The 22,956-nt window shown below is 34.4% G+C and overlaps 1 protein-coding gene across 34 annotated transcripts in view; it reads left to right on the forward strand.

Annotated features, from left to right (window-relative positions):
- Positions 1–22,956, forward strand: part of Hdac9 (histone deacetylase 9) — an 844,179-nt gene that overhangs the window by 458,607 nt on the left and 362,616 nt on the right. For 29 of the 34 annotated variants that reach the window (XR_012445228.1, XM_074065098.1, XM_074065099.1 and 26 more), the window contains 2 exons: positions 156–282; positions 2,552–2,673. Coding sequence is in view for 33 of the 34 variants with exons in the window: in XM_074065098.1 (XP_073921199.1) it covers positions 156–282; positions 2,552–2,673 (249 nt within the window). In the remaining variant the exon portion in view is untranslated. The remainder of the gene's footprint in view (positions 1–155; positions 283–2,551; positions 2,674–22,956) is intronic. The other 5 variants (XM_074065092.1, XM_074065108.1, XM_074065120.1 and 2 more) reach the window with 1 other exon arrangement.

Below are 22,956 nucleotides of genomic sequence, written 5' to 3' on the forward strand. Positions count from 1 at the left end.
CATTTTCAAAGGCCTTTTTAGACTCTGGTTTCTTTTTTTAATAGAAAACCTTAGTATGCAGTGACCAGTGATGCTTGTTCTTAGTCTGTGTTAAATATTTCAAGTCATGAGAGGACAGAAGTCACAATCAACATCTGTTTCTATGTGTGTTTCAGGGGCAGTGGCAAGTACAGAAGTAAAGCAGAAGCTTCAAGAATTCCTGTTGAGTAAATCAGCAACAAAAGACACTCCAACTAATGGAAAAAATCATTCCGTGAGCCGTCATCCCAAGCTCTGGTACACGTATGTTTGGTGTTTGGCTGTTTTCATTCCCAGGGGTAAAGAGCACAGGTTCTGTTATTTAGCCGATCTGGGCTTAAATCCTGGACTTGCCATTTCTCAGCTGTGTGGCTGTTGGCAAGTTCCTTGAATTCTCTATTGGATCAGTTTCTTTCTCCACAAAGAGGATAATAATGATACCTGTCTTCTAGGGTTGCTGGGACGATCCTATGGGAAAAAAAATGACAATGTACCTAGCAGAGAGCACTGCTTAATAAATATTAGCATTGATCAACTTGAGGGTAGGGACATAGATATATCTATATATCTATATCTATATATGTGTATGTTGTTTGTTGAACTGGCAAGAGGGGAGGCATAGAAATTTAATTTGTATTTTGCATTTTTCTATTTTCAGATGGTACATCTGATATCTATACATAATTTCTGAAAATTTAACAGATTGTGACTATTTTATTTTGCTTGGTTTAATGCAAAATGGAAAGTCAGAGCTATTTTGAGAAGTTCAGATGATTCTTGGCTTAAATAAAATGAAGGAAGGAGACTAAGAAAGGGAAGCGTAGGGAAGAAAAGAGAAGGAAGGTAGCTAAATAAATAAATCTAAGTCAGTTGTGAATAGTTTACTATAGTGTACCCACTACATCTCATTTCTTCCCACCCAGTAAAAGATCATTTGGCTCCTGACACACAAACTTACAACATAATACACTGTGCTATTACAGATTTTGTGGAACTATATTTCCCCAAGTCCAATAAAGAGATGCAATATATAATTCTTCTTTCTATAAAATATGAAAGATGTGGTACTTTTTTAAAATAAGAGCAGAGAACTGACAGGCAAATCATATTTAGACAATAGCCAACAGATAATGGCTTCATTTCTCTCGTAAATGTGTTTGCTGAATGATCATAAAATTTTACACTAACATATTTTTCAATTCCTCCCATCATCTAGGATAAGAAGTTAGTCCTTAATTGTTCTGTTTTATTGAAAGCTTTCCGGGAGTTTTAAAAAAAGAGTTATTGTACTGATAAGTCTATTTTATAGGCATCTGATCCTCTCTGCATCTATAAAAATGATAGCAGGCAGATTCCAGAATGTTTTATATAACTTCTGTCCTTCATGGAAAGAAACCAATCACTGAAGATTTTCAATGTTTAATCTATATCACAAAACATTTTAAAAGAAATATAATTTTGTTTCCTGTAATTATGCTCATTTTATATAACTGATTCATAATTCCTTCAGAATGAAAGCACGTTTTTAAGAAGATAATAGTTTGTAATGAGAACAAGTACATGCAAATAATTTTTCAGCTGAAAATTCTTTAGCTGTTCTCTTGAGTCTACTAAACATGGCTCACACATTTCATTTAATGATTCTTGTTTGTGTGGAATTGAACTTCAGTGGGACCCAGTTCCAGATAACCACAAAGCAGTAATTTATGGAATCTCAATTTAATATTACTTTTACCAGTTATGGGTACATCAAACATGTTTAAACCGGTTAATTCTTGAGAATTCATCATTCAAATAAATAAACTGGGAGAACCAAAATAGTGATGGTTATACTATGCCCTGTATATTGTTTTCATTATATAGAAAAATCTTGATATTTATAATCACTGGGTATTCTGTGTTTAGTCCTACAACCTATTATCCAGTAGCAAAACTTTATCTTTCTGATTTGTAATAGTCACCCAGGAAGGAAAAATATTTTTAAAAATAAGTTTCATGTTGATGAAGAGTGTGATTTCTCTTCCACAACTTCAGAACTCCTATGTGAATCAGGAGACCTGGAGACCTGAGACTGTTGGCTCAGTGCTGTGTTTTCAGTAAAAAGGCCACCTTCCTACACTTGGCTGTGCTACACAGCAGTAATGAAGTCTTTGTACATGTTTACTTTCACCTGGATTGTTCTACCTTGCTAACTGAAAAGGATCCAGATAATGACTTTCACAAATTCACTATTAAGAAGTCATACACAATAATCTTGGATTATCAAAACTCAGATAAATTCTCACTTTCAGTGAAGAAAATTTTCTTTGTGACTGTCTGACCAGACACACAGTGGGCCTTCTTAGGAATCCTGCATCATTTCATGACATCCTCCCACAGTGAACTTGGTTACATGAGGCTGTGGTTTGTATACACTAAGAAGAAAGAACATAAACACAGCTGAGGCACGTGTGCAGCATGTGCAACTGATTATTGCTGACCAACATGCAGGAAAACTCCAGTGTCAATGCAGAACCTTTTTTGTCTTTTGTAGGGCTGCCCACCACACATCATTGGATCAAAGCTCTCCACCTCTTAGTGGAACATCTCCATCCTACAAATACACACTACCAGGAGCCCAGGATGCCAAGGATGATTTCCCACTTCGAAAAACTGGTAAGTTAGTTTAGCAAGAACCCCATTTGCTCTTCCAAAGCAAACCTATAGTGTCATTTTGTCCACCTTTAGATGAAAATCACAGGATTTGAATTATAGATAGCATTTAAAAATTCTCCATATTCAGACTTTAAAAACTTGCCCACAAACCTGCAAACACACACATACATATACTCCTTATTTCTATACTAGTTGATTCACTAGATAAAGTAGGTTTTTAAAATTTAAGCTTTTGTCATATTTGGTTTTTAGTCAAATTTATTTTCCTACTAGGAATAAAGGGTAGAATAAGAGGAAATTAATATTTAATTCCTCAGAAAATTTAACTTTTGTTCTTCAGTCAGAGTCTTATCTCATCCATATTCTGTTTTCCTTGTGGGTTTCAATCATTCACTATAAAAATGGGTAGAATAAATATTTTTGCCTGGCAAATATTTCTAAATTTTAAATTCTAATTATTTGTGTGGCAAAAATAGATTAGATGAAGACTACCTTCTGAGTAAGTAACTTGCCTAATGTTTCACAGACTACTGAGCTCAGAATGAAAACTTGTCCCTAATAATCTCAAATAGTTATATTGAAACTTGCTTAGGGAAACTAGGACAGCAAAGCTTCTATTTGAAATTTAATAAAAATTCCTGTAGCGCTAAGGTCTGTATTTGCTTTCTCATCTTTTTCTCCTTTAAACATTACATGGACACATGAACATCACTTGTGTACATTGTATTCTGAATCTTTTTTATGTTCACCAAATACAGTTCTTTATACATAGTTATCCACTTCAAAATTTTATATTCACAACTGATTTGGAAAGGTATTCATAGAAGATAGTTTAGTCTATTGTATTTTATCAGGTCTACTTGAAGAAGTATAATCTCTGTAATTTGTATATAAAATCTAGAGTGCTAATGACTTCAAATAATTATATTCATTTTCCCAAGCAATTTTGAGTAACTAAAATGGATATAGATTGTAAAAACACATGCTGAAGCTATTTTCTGTCATGTAATTTACCTGCACATAATGAAGACTTAAAAATAAAATTGATCATGAATAAGAATATATTATTCACCATCTAGCTCATATTGTACCAAGGTACTGGGAAAGCATGGTCAAGTATCACAAAACAATCTGAGCCTCTTTATTTTTATTGTCTAAAGATTTTATGTGGGAGTAGACCCCCCCACCCCCGTGCAAAGGCAAGAATTACTGCATTTTAAATGTATTGCATCAGAATTTCACACAATTATCTGCAAATCATGTGTCTTTCTTATAAATAAACTTCTCTGGGATAAAAGGAAGCAAACAATGTGTGAGCCTCTATGTATTTCTAAAACATGGCGTATGGTTTATGAAAATTGATCCATAAAGGACATGAGTTTAGAATGTGAAGACTTTGACCTACAGTCTTGACATTTAGTTATACCTGTGGCTTGTGTAGGAACTATTGACAGAGATTATGTGAATATTGCTCCAGGTCTCAGGACAGTGATTGGCATGCAAAAGCCCAAGGAGTCACTAAATGGAAAGAAAATACTGAGTTTCCTTATGGCAGAAGGTTACTGATGAGTGATACAGTTACATTCACAGGGAACGACTTCAGTCCTGCTGAGCACACAGCCTTTGAATATATTCTTACCACTGAGAGATTGAAAACTGACTGCAGATCTGACACTGTCTTTGAAAAAGAAGTGGCATTTGGGACCCTGAGCATCCAGAAAGAAAATCTAATCTTTTTCAAAACTTAGGGATACGTACTAAAACCCAATACTTTGCATCCCACTGTTTCCATGAGAACAGCTTAGGGTTTTTTCCTCTGTAAAGAATGAAAAGCAAGCTGTTAATTTATTCTCATTGAAATTCTGAATCCAAAACAAAACCCAAAGACAAATCTTGCTCAAGATATATGTTACACACCCTCATCCAAATCTGTGCAACTATGCAAAACATTTTCTATGCCTGTTTATGTGACATATAATTATAGCAAAAGCCCCTGGAATTTTCTAGTGGTATATTTTCTGTATTTGCCCAGTTTTTTATGTTTTTTTCCTTTTATATTAAAAATCTGATATTTATGAAGTGTCAAGCTATTGATCTGTAAAGCCAAACATTTTCAAGCATTGTAACAATAAACTTCTTGAACAGCCGTTAATACTTTAATATCTCTGTAGGGCTTTCAAAATATTCCTAATTTAATTGCCATTGTCTGTTTAAGAAAAAAGTATGATATAATTAACTACAGATGTTTTCTACATGCTATCTAAATTACTTAGAGATACTGTTCACTAATTGCAAATAGGCAGAACTCTTCCAATACTTAGAAATAAAATGCATTTGGAATACTGCCAATTTTAATTGTGAGAAAATTTAGACATATATTTGTACTCAGTAGAAGAGCATTGAAATATTGTCAACTAATAATTTTTACTTCAGAATTCATTGTATTTCATCAACTCAAAAGTCATTACAAAAAAGTAAACAATTAAATTTTACCATAATAGACCATATGTGGTGACTGGGGAAACTGTTGCTTTCATGAAAAGTTACATCATATTCATTTGAATCTAGAGTAGTGTCATAGATCATGTAGCAAAAATACCTGGACCCCTATTTTAGAGTTATGCTTAATCTGGTTTAAAGCCAGGTTATCAACCTCTGTTGACAACTTGAATTTCATTGAACTCAATTTTTGACTTTAAAGAAATTGTTCAATGAGTGGACTCTATCTTTGAATCTGTATATAATACTACATACTTCTAATTTCTTTTAAATCAGCATCAGTTCTGAATTACCAATCTGTCTCAGCAGGATTTGAGATACTAAAACTGGAACCAGAGTTAAGAAAATTTCTAATGACCTTAAATAGATTAAGGTGGCCCCGGGGTGTCCCTTAAGCAGTAATCACAATTTGGAACCTCTCTTGACCTTTTAGGAATCTCCACCCCAGACAGTGACAACCCAGGAACAGTCAACTATAGAAGTCTTATTTGCCTGCAGAAATAGGACCTTTGTCACACAAAGCGGACCTTTACTCCCTTACCCATAGGAGAATCATTGTTGCCTCTGGAATCTGCGCATTTTGGAAACATCAGAATAGTACTAGTAGTTGGCTCTAATCAGTCCTACTCACAGTTCACTTGACTTTTAAATGTGGGGATTGTGTGTTTTTTGTTCTTTTCACAATGAACATCAAAACCTTTTTATAATTGGTTTGAAGTTAAGAGTAACAGAATTGTTTTTAATTTTTGTATTTTTGCCCATACTTGCAGTACTACTTCCTTCTAGAATTACACTCCATGATTCCTATTGTTCCATAATAAAAAGAAGAATTTATTAATAGGGAAATTTGGGTTATTTTATTGAATTTTACATTTTGGCTAAAAATAGTAAAATCATAAATGATTTTTCCCCCTCTTATAGTACAGTGATAGATTGGTGATAAAGTAGGGGAAGGAAGCTTCTGGGTACAAGCAATTTTGAAATAATACACATTTCTCACAGAGACACTGCATCTGTGGTAACTTTGAACTGACCTTCAAAACTATTTAATTTGGATTTTGTTCCAGTGAGTATGTGCATATGTTTCATAAAATATTATGGTAAAAATTTCTAGAGGTTTTATGCTCCATTATATTATCAAGGTCTTACCCAGTGAACTTTGCCTTTCTTTGAATATTATAATCTTTCCATTTAATACTTCTGAACAAAGAGAGCTGGCTGGGTAGATTAACCTCTTAAAGTGCAAAAGCCATATAAAGTTTGGCTTGGGCTAATAAGATTGTTCCAGCCCTACTGAAATATTCATTTTAATGGTCAGCAACACTAGAGTAAGACTCAAAGATGGAATTAGTCCAAACATAAGTTAAGGTTTTGGAAGGCCAATGGCATTTTCCACATTGAGTAAATTGGAAAGGAGGCAGAGATGAGATATATAGCTTTATAAATCTCCCTTCGGCATAGCACTCAGCAGTTATGTTGTAGTACCTTGGTGACCTATTCAAGTTATTATAACCTAAAATTAACACAAGGAGGTTTTTTAAATGCCTTAAAAACCTTTCTCTGTTGTTCTCCTTCTCCTTCTTCTTACTCTTTTTCCTCTCCTTCCTCTTCTTTCTCTTCCTCCTTCCTCCTCCTTCTCTTTTACCCTTTTCTCCTCTTCTTTTGCATCTCTTCTCCTCCTCCTCTTCCTCCTTATTCTTCTCCTCCTTCCTTTTCCTCTTCTTTCTGCTTTTTGTCCTTCTCTCTTTTTTCTCTGTCCTTTTTCTTCTCAATCTCTTCCCCTTCTCCTCTCTCTTTTCACCCAACTATCTTCTTCTCCTTCTCTTTCTTGAGTCTGTATTTCTCACAGTACACAAACACATTTGTATGCACATGTGTTTGTATGCACACATGAACTTGCACACAGTTCTGCTTTGCACTTAGTAGCACTTATTCTTATAAAAATACTTGTTCATGAGCTTATCTCAGTTTGATAAACACTGGAGCATTTTCATATTTTTTAGGACTTTTAACTTAGTCACATTGTTGTGACAAACCTTGCTTAAAATGCCAAAACCTTACTTTTGGACCTCCAGCATCCAGAATCATGAGCCAATAAAGTTCTATTCTTTACAAAACAAAACAAAACAAAAAACTATTGAAATGTATTCCTCATGATAACAATTATATAAATTTTCCCCAAATTGAGATGCAATGTGGTACCAACACAGACTTCAGGTATTCACATACCAGATTGAATTCTGGTTTCTTGACTTGGATAATATAAATTAGGATCTAGGCTGTGATTCCCTCATCTGTGAGGTAGGGATAATGATTACACTTGGTTCACACAGTTAGATTGTGATTCAAAGACACAATGCATGTCAAGCACTGAGATTCATGTCTAGCACTTAAGGAGTGCTTAATCATGATTTTATATGGTAGTTGCTAAGGAATTATGTTTCATTTGTTTTTCACTCAGAACTAAATCTCTATGTTGTGGAAGATCATTTTAAGGTCTGACATTTCTTTACCTTTAGTAATAAGAGAAGTAAATGAGGACAAAGTGATAAGTATTTTTCTTTTAAGCTAAGTATGGCTTGCAAGGTTAATGTGAAAGCAGTAGTAAAGGCTTGTAATTTTACATATTTCCTTGCTCTATATGGTGTCCAAAAGCAGCTGCAGGCTGATTTCATGTCTTTACGATATAAGGAACTCTAACTGATTCTGTGTGTTTGTGAGGGCCACACTGAGTTTTCATTTCTACTTGACTTTCTAAAAATTAACCAGTCTTAAGTTTTAGAACAGCTTCAGATTTGTAGAAAAATTGAGAAGAGTTCCTATATTGACTACCTCCCCCCCCCCAGCTATCAGTACATGGTTCTATAAACCACTGTCAATACCCTATTACTAATGAAATCCATTGTTAATATTAAAATTTATACTTTGTGTTGTAAAATTTAATGGATTTAACAGCTGTATGATGTCATCTCATGTATTCACCATTATTTTCATACAGAATAGTTTCACAACTCTAAAAATCCCCTTTGCTTCACCTATTCATCTCTTCCCGCACCAAGTAACTGTAACCAGTATTTTTTTGTTTTAATTCTCTATAGATCTGCCTTCTGCAAGAATGTCATACAGGTAGACTCCTACAGTATGTGGTCTTTTCAACTGGCTTCTTTTACTTGGTGATATGCATTTAAATTTCCTCCATGTATTTTCATATCTTGAGGCTTATCTAATATTATAGTTGAATAATACTGTATTGTGTGGATGAACCACAGTTTCTTTACCTATTTACCTACTAGAGATCACATTTTTTGCTTCCAAGTGTTGATGGATATGAATAAAGCTGGCGTAACCAATTGTGTGCAGGATTTTGAGTGGCCTGTTTTCAACTCAATTGGGTAAATTCCTAGGACTACATTAGTTAGATATTAGGATAAGACTATGTTGAGTTTTGCAGAAAACTTCCAAACTTAGCAGCCTTGGTGTTTTTACAGATATTTGCCCTCCTTTGTGGTTTGTCTTAATTCTCTTATCAGTATCCTTTTGAGTTAAAATGCATCTTGAGTTAATGTTGATAAAAGATGTAAGGTTGTATAGAGTCATTATTTTGCATATGATTGCCCAGTTTTGCCAGCAACATTTACCCAAAAATCTATCGTCTATTTCCCAATGACCTGTTTAGCACTTTGGCTCAACTGACTGTGTTTGCATGGGCTTATTTCTAGACCCTCTGTTCTGTTCCACTCATCTCTTTGTTTACTCTTTTACCAATACCATTTTGTTCTTTACTGATTGCTGAGCCTTCTCATAATTCTTAAAGTCAGGTCATGTCAGTCCTCCAGCTCTTCTTCAGTCTTTTTCTTTCCAAATAAACATTAGAATCTCTTTGTTGCTCTCCATCATAACATCCATCAAATAATTTATTGGGATTTTGATTGGCATTGTGTTTAATCTGTAGATTAAATTGGGAAGAATTTTCATTTAAACAATATTGAGTTCCATCCATGAACACAAAGAATTTTCTTTGTATTTGGAACTTCTTTGGCTTCTTTCCTCAATGTTTTGTAGTTTTCTTCACATGAATCCTATACATAATTTGTTAGGTTTATACTTAACTTTTTTACTTTTTGCTATTAATATAAATGTTATTGCATTTTAAATTTGAAATTCTAATGGTTTACTACTAATGTATAAGAATGCAGTTGACTTTTGCTTATTAACACTGCATGTTGCTGGAGGTATACTTCCCATGGTAGAGCATGTGCTTGGCATACGTGAGGCTTTGGTTCAGTCCTCAGCACCAATAAAGAACTAAATAAACAAGGAAACAAAAAACCGTGTATCTTGCAAATATGCCATAATAGCTTATTGGTTTCAAGAGTTTTGTTGTTTACTGTTATTGACGTTTGAGATTATCCACATAGACAATCATATGATCTGTGAACAAAAACACTTTTATTTCTTTATTTTCAGCCTATGTTTATATTTTTTTCCACTTCCTGTCTTATTGCATAAACTAGCACATGATGTCAAGCAGGAGAGGTAAGAGGGACATCCTTGCCTTGTTACTAATCTTTGCAAAAGTGCATCTTTTTGCTCAATTAAATGTGATGTTAGCTAGAGACTGTGTGTTTCTGTTATCAAATTGAGGGATTTCCTCTATTTCTAGTTTCTTAAATGTCATCAGCAATTGGATTTTGAACTCTGTTTTATATTTCCTATAGCAGTAAACACCACAGGTCTCAGGTTCCTCTATTTTCCTTTTTTATTTGTTTTCTCCTTTTCCTCCTGACTTGGGGTTTCCCCAAAAACTCTTTCTTAAATCAGGGTCTGTGTCCTGCAGCGACTTCAGTTCTAAACCACTGTTACTGTACTGGAACGCTGGTGATGTGGTGGTGAAGGGTTAGGCAGAAGTGTTCTGGAATCTTACGATTAAATCTTACTTTTTAAATGGACTTAATTGCTTGAATCCTCTTTTCCTCCCTCCCATTCAATGAGAAAGAAAGGTGGTAGGGGACGGCTATTGGTCTATAGCCCTTTTCCTCAGGTCAGATTTGCTCTGTAAAATATTTCCTTTTGAGGGTAATCTTTTGTTAGGAAGAATGCTCTTGGTATATTTCAAGATCCTTAATTTTTCCCTGGGTAACTTGCAAAATGCCTACTTTTCTTTCCTCTCTTACCCGTACACTTTACCTTCGCTTAAACAGGAGAGAGTTCTTTTCTAGTCTTTTCTCAGAGAACCAGGTTAGGTTCCTGGAAATAAAACCCATGAAGGTGTAAGGCTCCACCCTGAGACTGGACCCCTGATGTTTTTAATTTAATTTACAATCTAGTTCACACAGCCTTCAACTATCTGTGCCTCTGCCTACTCATCAAAATTACCACTTCAGCATCCTTACCAATTAGGACTCCAATGGTTTCTACTCCACGTATGGTTGTGCTAGGCTATGAATTCCTGTATTTTGCTGTTTCTTTAGATTTCAGGTTGTCTGTTTGCCCTGAAGCTTTAATTCTTTGATGGATCTAATAATATCATTTTGGTTTTTAGTTTTCTTAGGTTTCTACTTGTTGTTAAGATGGAATTAAAAATTTTCGAGCTCTTTACATGTTGGAAGTAAATCCAAAATTCTGCCATTGACTCTAAAGTCTACACTACATTAAAAATAAAAATTTGAAAACCCAACTTTTCAGTGTGTTGTTGTAATAGATTCATGTTTAAGGAACATTATTCTTACAAAATAATAATGATATATTTTTATGGCTAACATCAATGATTGACACTTTCCACTCAGTTCATTCATGATTAACAAGTCCAAAGGCTAAGAAAGAACTAAGGGAGATGAAATAGACAAATAATTTTAAGTCATGTTTTCAAAGAAATGATGTTACCTTATGCTAATGTCTCTTTACCTAGTGATTCAGTCTGTGTTTTTATTTTCTATGCTTTCTTCATTTTGCTATTCCTACTTTAGTGGAAACAGACAGTCCATTGATTTTTTTGCTACTTTGTGAAGAACTTTAGTAAAATGTTGGGTTACTTTAAACAATACTTGGAAATTATAGGACTTTTTTGTCTACACTTGTCTTACTTTTTTCATATCTAACCTAGGAGATTTGGTAAGGTAAGAAAATCAAACCAATATTTTTCCCTTCAAAAATTAGAAATTTCAGTTCCCTATTTCCAAAAATAAGATTTAATTTTTGATAGATAATTTACTTATTAAATGAAGGCTTTAGGATAGGTTTAATAATTTAGAACATGAAATTTATCAGTTTTAAAATACCATATCTCATTGATTATAAGATTTGAGTGCACGTACCTAAAACCTAAGCAAGTCTAATGGAAAATATTTATATTTATAATCTTTGAAGTGATATACAAATTAATTGTGCATGCTATAGTTGGTTAATTGCTATAGTATTCACTCAAGAATAAGTGATCCAGGAAAGTAAGATTTCTTGTGATAAGAGAAAGAATAAATACATAATGTATAATTTTTTACTGTAAAATCCAACAAAGCATAGTAGAAATTAATGTTCCTAAGAATTTTTGATTCTAAAGTTAAGTAGGAGTAGGTTAGAATCAAAGGTAAAAATGATTTAAACTATGAAGTTCAGTAAAATAGCTTTTCTCACTGATTGTATATGCAAATGGTGTGACAAGTAATTAGAGCTAAGTATAAGTATCAATTGTGAATTGTTCAAAAACTTTGAAAACTTTGAAAATCTAACTCAAGTCATTTGTAGAGAAAACCAGTATGAAGAAGTTATTATAGCCTAGAAAGACAAAGCATGGAAAAATAATCTCATGTATATATGGCTAAGAATTCTAGCTTGTCTTAGAGCTGTGTAATCTCCTCACATTCATTGCAGGACTTCTGTCAGCCTCTGCTTTTCAAGTGTTGAATGTGGAAAACATTTGCCTTATAGGAGTATTGTGAATAATAAAGATACTACATGAACGTCCCCAGCACTATGCCTGGTACATGGCACTCAGTGTACATATTGCTGGTTTGAGTTACTAAGAATAATGGCACAGTATTAGTAGCAAGAATTATTAATACTCATCATATAAAATAATTGCAAGAGAATTGGAATGGAAAACAGAAACTTCAGTTTTGGTCTTAACCTTGAGTCCTTCGTGATTTTAGATTTCAGATTTCTCAGCCAAATGAAAATGGACCAATTGATTCCAATGATTGTACTTAAAAAAAGAAAGATATCATTTTGTTTCATGAAGAGTGTGATAAGGAAATGTGAATGATTTGAAGAATGTATAAGTTAAAAAATAAATGACTTCTTTTGCATAATTGTATCTCAAATTCACCATAATTGTTAAGTGTAGCAAAGTCTAATGACATATTTTTCACTCCCCATAAAATGCTCAATTAGAAACAGGCAGGACATTTTAGATAAGATTGGAATGAGAAGTTGGCAAAAAATAATAATTAAGACTTTAGAAGCATTTAGCCATCTGTTGTATAATCATGAGGATGATTGAAAAATGACTCAATTTATAATATTCACAAACTTGAAACACTTGGGAAATATTCCACACAAATATATGCACTCATATGTCTCTAGACATAGCTAACAAAATAAGATGATACAAATATGATGAAACAATCTGTGATTGTATTTTCCATAAATTTTCATGAAAGATCTCTTATGGCAAAGAAATCTGGGGAGGGACTACTGCCTGCTTGCATAAGGACCTTCTCAGTATTTAGAGCAGTTCATAACAGTTTATGCAAGATTTTTTATCAAGTGGCCTTATTTTTCTTTATGTCTGACAGCCTCCTCTTTGATAGAACTATTTGTTCTTTAGTCTCTTATCTTTATTTTTGTTCAAATATTCTTCCATTCTTTGCCATCTGTGTACATGCAAGATAAATTAAGGCATTTTTCACAAATCCTTCATTCTGACTCTTATCTGTATTCTTATGTAATTGTAAATTTTTCTATAAAAGTTTGGAATTATATGTCAGTTATTAGGTATCATATTTCATGTTGTTTTTATCTTGTTTTTCTTAATTACTTGTTAAAATATGTCCCTAAGGACAGTGCTTGTAACATCTTCATTCCTTGACAAAAATGCTTTTTGTGCTGGGCTCAGTACTGGGTATGAAAGAAATCAACCAGTATGAGAATAAAAGGATTTTGCCATTCAGGAGCTCATGGTCCTCACAGTGAAGTACATAGAATAGGTGCCTTATGGAGTGCAAATTAATTAATTAGCATTTGCACTTTCTTCCTTCTTGAGGAGCTACTTCACATTTCCAGATTATCAGCATTCTTGAGGGAAATATCTAAACTACTTGAGGACTACAGATAATACAATAAGATACTAAAGTTTTTCAGTTGTAAATTTTCTATATTGTTATTCTGAAACATCCATTTTAATTTAATTGTGTGCTTTTTGACAAGATAAAATAGAAGTAATAAGGAAAAAAATTAAGTATTTATTGGACTGCTGTAGCTGTATATATGTGATTCCTTGAAAACAGTATAGACTGGTACTACCCAATAGAATTTTCTGAGGTGATGAAAAAGTTCTGTATTGGCACTGCCCAATTCATGAGCTACCAGCTCCATGTAGCCAGTTGACATTGAACACTTGAAATGTAGTAACTGTGATTTAGAAGTGAAATTTTTGTTGCCTACTTTTAGTTAATTTATATCTAAGCTTAGATAGCTACATGTAGTTAGTGACTATCAGATAAGACAGCACAGGTACACACCAAAGAAGGCATATCTGACATAAGCATCACTAAGAAATCTTTCAGTGCCCCACAGAGACTTCGATAGCTAGTCTCAGCAAGTGCTTTCCTCTGAATTTGGACACAACCCGAGAGGCATTGTAAATCACACTAACTACCCTAAAAAGAAATAATTTCTAAGCAGGCTTATGTTTTTTAGGATCCTAATTTTTAAAGAGCAAAATGCAAATACAAATTAGTTTAGTTTAAAAGCAGAGAGAATTTTTGGAGGTTTTCTTAATTTCTAGGTCTTAGATAATGCTATTCACTCATTGTTTAAATATATTAAGTGTGAGTTCTAGTGTGGCTTCCAGGGACTTCATACAGTAATTCTCTCCCCAAATGATGATAAGGATGGCTCAGAGCAGTCTCAGGTTGATCTCTCTCTCACACTTAACAAGAACAGAAGAAACTAGCATTCTTTCTCCAAGAGTTCTGATAAAGTCCCATGACTATCTCACTTGAATAGCTTGGGTCCAGAGCCAATGCTGAAATCCATCACTCTTACGATAGAAATAAATTACAGTGGGAGTGGAAGGAGGAAGGAACCTGTCTTCCTTGTCTACTCTGGAAGTTTGGCTGAAGCTTACATAGTTCTCACATAACCTGAGCTTACTGAAAATCACATCAAGCAGTCAATTTTGAAGAAAATTAAATGTTTGGAGCCAGTTAAATGTATATGGTAGAAATAGATATCGTAACATTGGTCTTTATGTGCTAGTTACCATCCTAGGCATCCTACCTATGTTTCTTACTAAGTCCATCCAATAACCCTAGAAATATACCTCATTGTTTCTCATTTTACGGACAAGGGAAGAGTCACAGAAGCTTAATAACTTCCTCAGTTTTCATTTTATTTACCACAGCAGTATGTAAAATGCCAGGTTTGAAGACAGGAAATTTTATTTTAGATCCTGGTCTCTTAACCATTACACTTTGTTCAGAAATAACTTCTTATATCTGGTATCACTGAGACTGTCAATTTTGCTAAAATTAAAGTACCACATTACATCCATCCTAATAAAAGTAAAAAGTGAGAGCAATTTAGATTGTACTGTTTGCAAGTTAATTTCAGTTCAATAATGAAAAATAGTATATGAGTTTGGGTTACTCTATGTAAGGCCAACTCTGACAGACATTTTCCATTGAAATGAAATTATTTGGAACCACAAATTGATGTTCTCCCAGAATCTAAACATTTAACTTTTTTTCCAAATAAATTATTTCAAAAGTAAAATATTACCATTTAAAATTTGGGTTTCCAAATACGTATTACCCTAAACATATCTAAGAGCGATCTGCTGATCAGTGGCACAATTCTGAGAAAGTAAGTATAAAATCAATGCTGAAATGTTAGTTTGCAGTTTCTGTATACAAAACTACTTTTCAAATCTGTTACAATTTTTTAGGGGAATAGATAGGTTTGTGAACACATAACTAATGGACATTCTTTTATTATACATATATTTCAACATTCCATATAAACACTGTTTGCAATGCATTTTATTATTCATTTATAGTGTATTTATAAGAAAAATATAAAGAAAGTTTCTCCAGCTTTCATAAATGTTTTTTAAAGACACATCCATTTATTTTGCCATTATTATTCCAAATATATACATGTAAATATAAATATAAAATAACTTCCCTTTGGAAGAACCCAAGGTAGAAAAAGAAGATACAAAAGTCACTGATGAAAAACTTTGCTACAGAAGGCAGGAAGAGAAATAAAATGATTGATATTTCAAGGATAGGCATTGTTAACATTATAATACCTTTTACTTGTTTAAAAATAAATCACATAATCCAAAGGTCATACTGAGAAAATCCTAGAGATGAATCACTTGAGTCCATAGGAGATCGTGCAGTCAGACAAGAGCACGGAGATGGGGCTGCAAGAGGAACCTATCATGTCTCATCTTTCTGTTAAGGTGCAGATTCTAAGAGGAGAATGTGAAAGAAAATATCAGGAAATTTATGTTTACAGTGAATGTTTGAGTTTTAAAAAATTTCTGTATGTTAAAGGTTGAGTAGAAAGGGAGTATTTTTGAAACTTGGTAGAAATTATCTTAAAGTGCAGAGTATAGTTTGCTGCTTCACAGAATGAAGATTGGATGGTACTAAAAATACTGGAGGATCAGTTCTTTAGTTTTGTCTTTCTTCCCAGAGTTTCATTATCTACCAATCTTCTACTTCAAACTGTTCTAAGGAAAGTAATGTTTACAATTGCCTCTTTCAGTTTTGTTGAATCAGACAGGAGAGAGTAAAGAGAGCACTTACTGTGGGACAGAAGCTGTGGTTAGGTTGAGTGCATAATGCTGATTAAGAGACAATCTTTGCCTTCAAGTTGTTCAGATGCTGATCCCAAGAGACTTTGCTCAATTATCACCTATAAAGGTGATGCTCATATTAATGAGCATCTTCTGAGTCTTTGGATTATCAGGCTCCTTTAGTAATACTTCCAAACACTGAAATTTGATAAAAGTAAATTTAAAAGATGTAAAAGTATATTTAAACCAACTCCCTTGTGTTACAGTTATAATTATTTTCTTTTCCCTTTGGTTGTCAAACTGAGACTTTTCTATTGTATGACTTGGTTCCGAATAACGTCTACTGAGCATCTGTTTGAGAACTAGGTTTTGATGGTCTAGGAAAATCCATACTATCTGATGCACCTTTTTTTGACCCTTCTAAAGCAATATTCTCAAGGGACACTGAGGATCCCAGATTCCCAAATCAGTGAATTTTTCTCAAGCTTCCCTTGTCTTTACTTTGGTGGCTTTTGACCTCATTGACTACCCTTGCTCTCAGACTTTTAAATTTATAGGCTGCACTTCCATTCATCTACTTTCCCTGTTTTCACTAATGCATCCTTCACATTAGAAACCTATGAAACATGGGGTTCCATCATTGATTTCAATTGATTTAATTTTTCCGTGTTTTGTTATCATCATCTATCTCTCATGTGCTCTAATCAGTAGGTATTTCTGATGGTGGGATTTAACCCAATTTTCTCACTTACAAGATGAAAAGACTAACCAGAAAAATCCTCAGTTTTCTCTTGAAGTTCTTTTATCTGAGGTCTAAATCCACATCTCCTGATTTCAACCCTTTTATAGACTCCAGACTGACATTGCTAAGACACACTGCAGCTGTTCAACCTTACAGGCTTAAATGTTCCCCTCCATCCCCATTTACACCTCAGGACTTCCTCCTACTCCTGATGTCCTCATTCTGTTAATGCTACCCCACTAATTATGCAGGGTTAATCATTGAATTTAAGTTTGGCCCCATAATCTTCTCTTTTCTCTTGTCCAGGCTGTCGCTGAGTTCTTTCCTCTACCTGCCTTTTTCTCCTTCATTAAGTAATCATCTTTCCTTCCATAGTCCTAGTATAAACCTTACACAGACCAAGTGCTCCATAAATGTTTGTTGAAAGGAGGGTCTTATTCTTCTCTTCTTCTTGTCTAATGCTTAGTACTTGTTAAGAAATGGTGAATCATAATTAAAGTCAACAAAATAAGAATCCTAGCAACATTTTCTTTTTTTCTACCCTTAGCTCAAGTACAGCATTTAAACCACCTGAAATAGAATAAACTGGTTAGGAAAACAATGTTGTTCTTTGAGCCCCTACAGAACATAAATTCAGTGAAAATCTGTTCAAACCACAGCTCTAATTAAAGGTTTTAGCTGCCAAATAATATGTTCTGGCTAAAGCCAAGTTAGTATTATGGAGTGTTTCATGAATAACAGCACAAGCTTTATACTCTGCTGTTGATTTTCTCATGGGAAACTCATGTAAAGGAGAGTGATACCTCCCTGTTGACTTTAACTTTGAGAAAGGCAAAGCATGTTGAAATTGTACATAATTCTCTTCTAAAGAAAAGGAAATAGCATTTCAATGGTTTTCCTCAGTGTCTTATTGAGTTATGGTGGGGCACAATTATGCCTGTTAAATTGATTTACCAGATGGAAGGTTACATTTTATATTTAGATGATTAAGTTGTAGGAGACTGGAATTGCATCTCATTCCATAAAGATCATATAAAAGTAATTAACTGCATTTTCAAACTAATTGGGATTTAAACTGATTCCTCCTTCTCTTCTACTTATGTTGAACTAAAAAAGGGAAATTGCTATTAAAAATAGGCTTCATCATAGAGTATTTGGCTTAATAATTCTATATCTCAATTGGAATCTATAAAAAAAGAAAAATGAAAAAAAATGTTCCCACTCAAATTCTGGAAATTGCTTGCTTATCATGGCTGTTTAATCATATACAACGTGTGCTATAATTTATAGCTAAAATAAATGACTCCTAACTTATATTCATGGAACTTCCACAGAAACATTTAAAAGAAAAATGTTACATTTTTTGCATTTTTTTCTCTTTTGTACCATTTTAAATAAATTACTAAAACCTTTATCTTTTCTAGAAAATTAAATATGATAAAATGGTAAATAATAATTTCCCATAAATTTTTATCTTGATATTTTTGATAAGTAGTAGGGACATATCATTAAGAGTTCTCCTTAATATCCTGCTCCATAACCTAATAATGATAATAATACAATAATTATACCATACAATAAAACCTGACCTACTCACAGCCAATATTTCAGAATCTTTAGACTTCCAAAACAGTGCCAGTGTTGGAATTTGTTAGTTGGTTCTGATAGTTCCCTATGGCTGTCATAACAGATTACCTCAGATTCAGTTGGTTAAAGCAACACATTTATTATCTTACGGGTCTAGAAGTCTGAGTCCACAATGAGTCCACTGGGCTAACATGAAGATGTCAGAGGCAAGATGGCTCCTTTGTGGAGCCTCTAGGGCCAAATCCTTTTCCTTGCCTTTTTCCATCTTCTGAGAGCCACCTGTATTCTCTGGCTGTGGAACCTTTCTATCTTCAAAGCCAACAGTGATCAGTCTAGTTTTTCTCAAGCTATATCATTCTGACGCTCACCTCTTTTCTCATTCATATTTTTAATGGACTTTTGTGATTACTGTGGACCCCTCTGTTTAATCCAGTATAATCTCCTTATCTAAGTCAGTTGACTGGCAACTTCTAATCCACCCTTAACTTTAATCCCCTTTACTATGCAATAAAACATTTATTTGGCCCTCTGTATCCTCAGGTTCCATATGTGCAGAGACAGCTAACTGTGGATTGAAAGCACTTTTTATGAAAATACCTCTATAAAAGTCTTTTTACCTGTCATTTTTCCCTAAACAACAAAGCATAACAAATATTTAAATTGTATCAGGTATTATAAGTAATCTAGATAGGATTTAAAGAATATAAGAGGATGTGTATAGATTATAAGCAAATACTCTGCCTTTTTTTTAATAAGGGACATGAACATCCCCTATTTCAGTATCCCTGGCAGAGGAGAGGGCTCTGGAACCAGTCTGTTCACAGGTTTTGAGGAGTAGAACATGGACATCTTTGGAGAAGGGCATTATTCTGCCTACCCCAACAATGTTGAGCTTTCATTAGGATTATGTTTTCTATAATGTATTTTACTCTTTTAGTTGAAGTTTTTTCTGAGCTTTCTTAATCCAGACAATCATCCAGTGAAAACAGACTAAATAGAAAGTGTTTAACAATATATGTATCTAGGAAATGGTTCTGGGGAAGGCTGGATAAATCTAGAGATGAACTTTCCCTTTATGTCAGTCTGAAATAGGTTGTAGAGCTTCCTTATATGTTTATATTATAAGGAAAAAGTATGATAAGTATAATACAGTAAGGTTATTGATTCCATTGGGGCAGAATTGAATTATCAAGAACATTTCAAAACCATAAATATTACATAAAGGTTACAAAATCAAAACTTGCAAAGGAAAATAAGTAATGATGCCTAAGTGATTTAGAAGGCTTTGAAACAGGAAAGGAGCAAAAAATGAAATTGCATTTGGACAGGGTAGAGGATGAACCTCCTGCTGGTCAGTAGTCGTTGCTACCCAGTTGTCATTGGTGTTGCTGATCCATGGCACCTGAAGGTGTCTGAGAGGTTTTGAAAAGCCAAATAGACTACTTGATTGCATCTAAAGATTTGAGATAGAGAGATCTAAGAGTTCTAAATAGTAGTAAGTGGATATTTAAAAATACATGTCTTTGACAAGATTGACCAGAAAAACCACTTAAACTAAGATTAAACAATGTGATTCCCTAAAGCAATTTATGGAATTCTATATATAGTGACCTAATCCAGAAGTCTGGGAGCCATATCTGGTTCTTCTTCATCTCATCAAATGTTAATTCTGTTATTGCCTGCTCTGATGCATCTTTCTTCTCATGCCTACTGTAAGTTCATTTTCCATTTAATTCAATTCCTAATATAGTTCTGGCCATTCTCCGATTTCATCATTCCTTTACCAAATAAACCCTTTATCTTTCTAAAATTTAAGTCTACTCTTTCTCCTTTCTTATTTAAAAAACATTTGTCATCTCTCTCCCCTTCCTAACCTTTTCTCTTACTCTCCTCTACCACTTCACAGAGGCCTTAGGAAAACCAAACAAAATTTGAAATTTCATGAACACATCTTTCTGCTTCACACTCTCATGAGACATTAACATCTGATTTTCTAAATGTCCCTTGCTCTTCCTGAAGGGCTTCATTGAATAATCATAATCATCTTGAAATGCTCAGCTGGTACATACTTGCCCTCTGTTAAGCTTTCTGGGTGTCTTTCTCTTCATTCTTTGTGTGTGGGTGGGTTGGGGGACTGGGGTTTGAACTCAGAGCTTAGCTCTTGCAAAGCAGGCACTCACTCCTTGATCCACAGCTCCAGTCTATTTTTCTCTGGTTATTGTGGAGATGGGGGTCTCAGGAACTGACCTCCATGGCTGACTTTGAATTGCAGTCCTCCCAATCTCAGTCTCCCAAGTAGCTAAGATTTATAGGCATGAGCCACCAGCACCTGGCTACCTCTCCATTCCTTATGCCAAGCGTATATCCACAATTACCTGGACATATTGTGTATACATGTCCACATTTAAGACAAAACTTTCTACTTATTTGCTAAATCCTTGAGGACGGTACTTGTAGCTTATTTGTTATTGTAACCACAGCATCTTCAGAGAGCATACAATAGCCATTCAGTAACTTTTGCTAATAGAAACAAATATGTGGACTAAAATGGAAGTTTACGTCCACATACAGATCTATTTTCTTTCTTTTTTTTTTTCCTGTGGTCCTGAGGTTTGAACTCAGGGCTTTCACCTTGAGCCACTCCACCAGTCCTATTTATTTATTTATTTATTTATTTTGTGAAGGGTTTTTGAGAAAGGGTCTTGCAAACTGTTTGCCTGTGCTGGTTTGGAACTGCTATCATCCTGATTGCTGCCTTCTGAGTAGCTAGGATTACAGGTGTGAGCCAGCAACACCCAGCTTAGATCTATTTTCATGACATTTCTACTTAAAATAGTATCTTTGGCCAGGCATGATGACACATACCTGGAATCTTAACTATTCGTTAGGCAGAGGCAGGATGATGGCAAGTTCAGGACTAGCCCAGACAATGTTACCAAAACCCAATCTGAAAATTAAAACACAAACAAAAGAACTGGGGGCATGTTTCAAATGGCAGAGCACTTAGCTAGCATGCACGAGGCCCTGGATTCAGTAAGTTCTTTGCATTTGAGCAATTAAAGCATGCGAATGAGTTAGGTATTCTAAGCTGTACGGAATAGGGATTCCCTTGACTCTAAAGATGGTACTTGTGATGCTTCCAGAGAATGAAATTCTTTTTGCCTTCCACATCTGACCCATAAGACTTTTTGCTATAACATTTGGCATCAAGAAGTTAGAGAAACTGAAGTTCAGCTAGTTCCACTTTAAACATTTGAAATCCAGCCTTTTAATGTAACTTTCCTTTCATACTTGGATTTATACAAGCATGCATTTTAATTCAGCAACTCTTTACTGAGACCCACTATGAGTCTAATTAGTTGTTAAGTACCAGAAATAGATAACAAATTAATTGTTAACTTAATTTTCTGAGTACTGTCTATGGTAGAGTAATTTCAGTGAAGCAGTGAGGTCTAGATCTGTGTTGCACTGTTTGAACACTAAGGAAATGATGGTGGCAAGTTTAAAACTACTGTAAGAAAACAAAACAAAAAACCCCACATGACTCAGAATGAATGTATGAATGCAGGAAGTAGCTAATACCTGTGTCTATGGAGGGCTTACTTTTTATGCATGGGGAAGATTTAAAGAATGTGTACATACTGAGAAGACAGCCAGATAAGAGGAAATTTAAAGATACAGATTGAATTGCCTCTATTAGTATTTCATCATTTAGCTAAATTTTGCTTGATATTGGTCTATTATTTTCCACTTAGTATTTCTTTCCCCACCAGCACAGTTAATCTTCATACCGTGAATTTGCGGTGCCCTCCCTTGGACTTGGTTGTTGCCTCTGCATAGCACTCTACTTTCCTCCCACTATCCTGTCAGCATCTTACTCAGCCTTGGAGCACCTCCCTTCAAGCCAAATTAATGTCTTGCAGCCACACATTCTCCTTACCCTCACCACTGGCATTGGTCATTGTTAGTCTGATACTCATTCTTTTTTATTTATTTATTTTTTGATGTGATTTGAGTTTGAACTCAGGGCTTCACATTTGCAAAGCAGGCAGTCTACCACTTGAGCCATGTCCCCAGTCCATCTTGCTCTGGTTATTTTGGAGATGGGATCCAGTGACGTATTTGCTAAGCTGGCCTCAAACCATGATCTTCAGCCTCCCATCTAGCTAGGATTACAAATGTGAGCCATCTGAGCCCAGCTCTGCTACTCATTCTTGCTAGGTTATGAGTACTTAGCAGAGCAGACATCACTATCTTATCACCAAGGCTACTGCCTTGCCCTTTCACAATCCTCTTTTCACACCCATTGATTCTTTCTTTCAACAAGTAACTAATAGGTTTGTTCTATATAATAGACACTGTGTTGGTGCTTTTAAAACAATGGACTATAAGTAGACATGCTTTCAATCTTTATAAAACTTACAGCCTTGAT

The sequence above is a fragment of the Castor canadensis genome, chromosome 2 (assembly GCF_047511655.1).
Source record: "Castor canadensis chromosome 2, mCasCan1.hap1v2, whole genome shotgun sequence".
Lineage (NCBI taxonomy): Eukaryota > Metazoa > Chordata > Mammalia > Rodentia > Castoridae > Castor > Castor canadensis.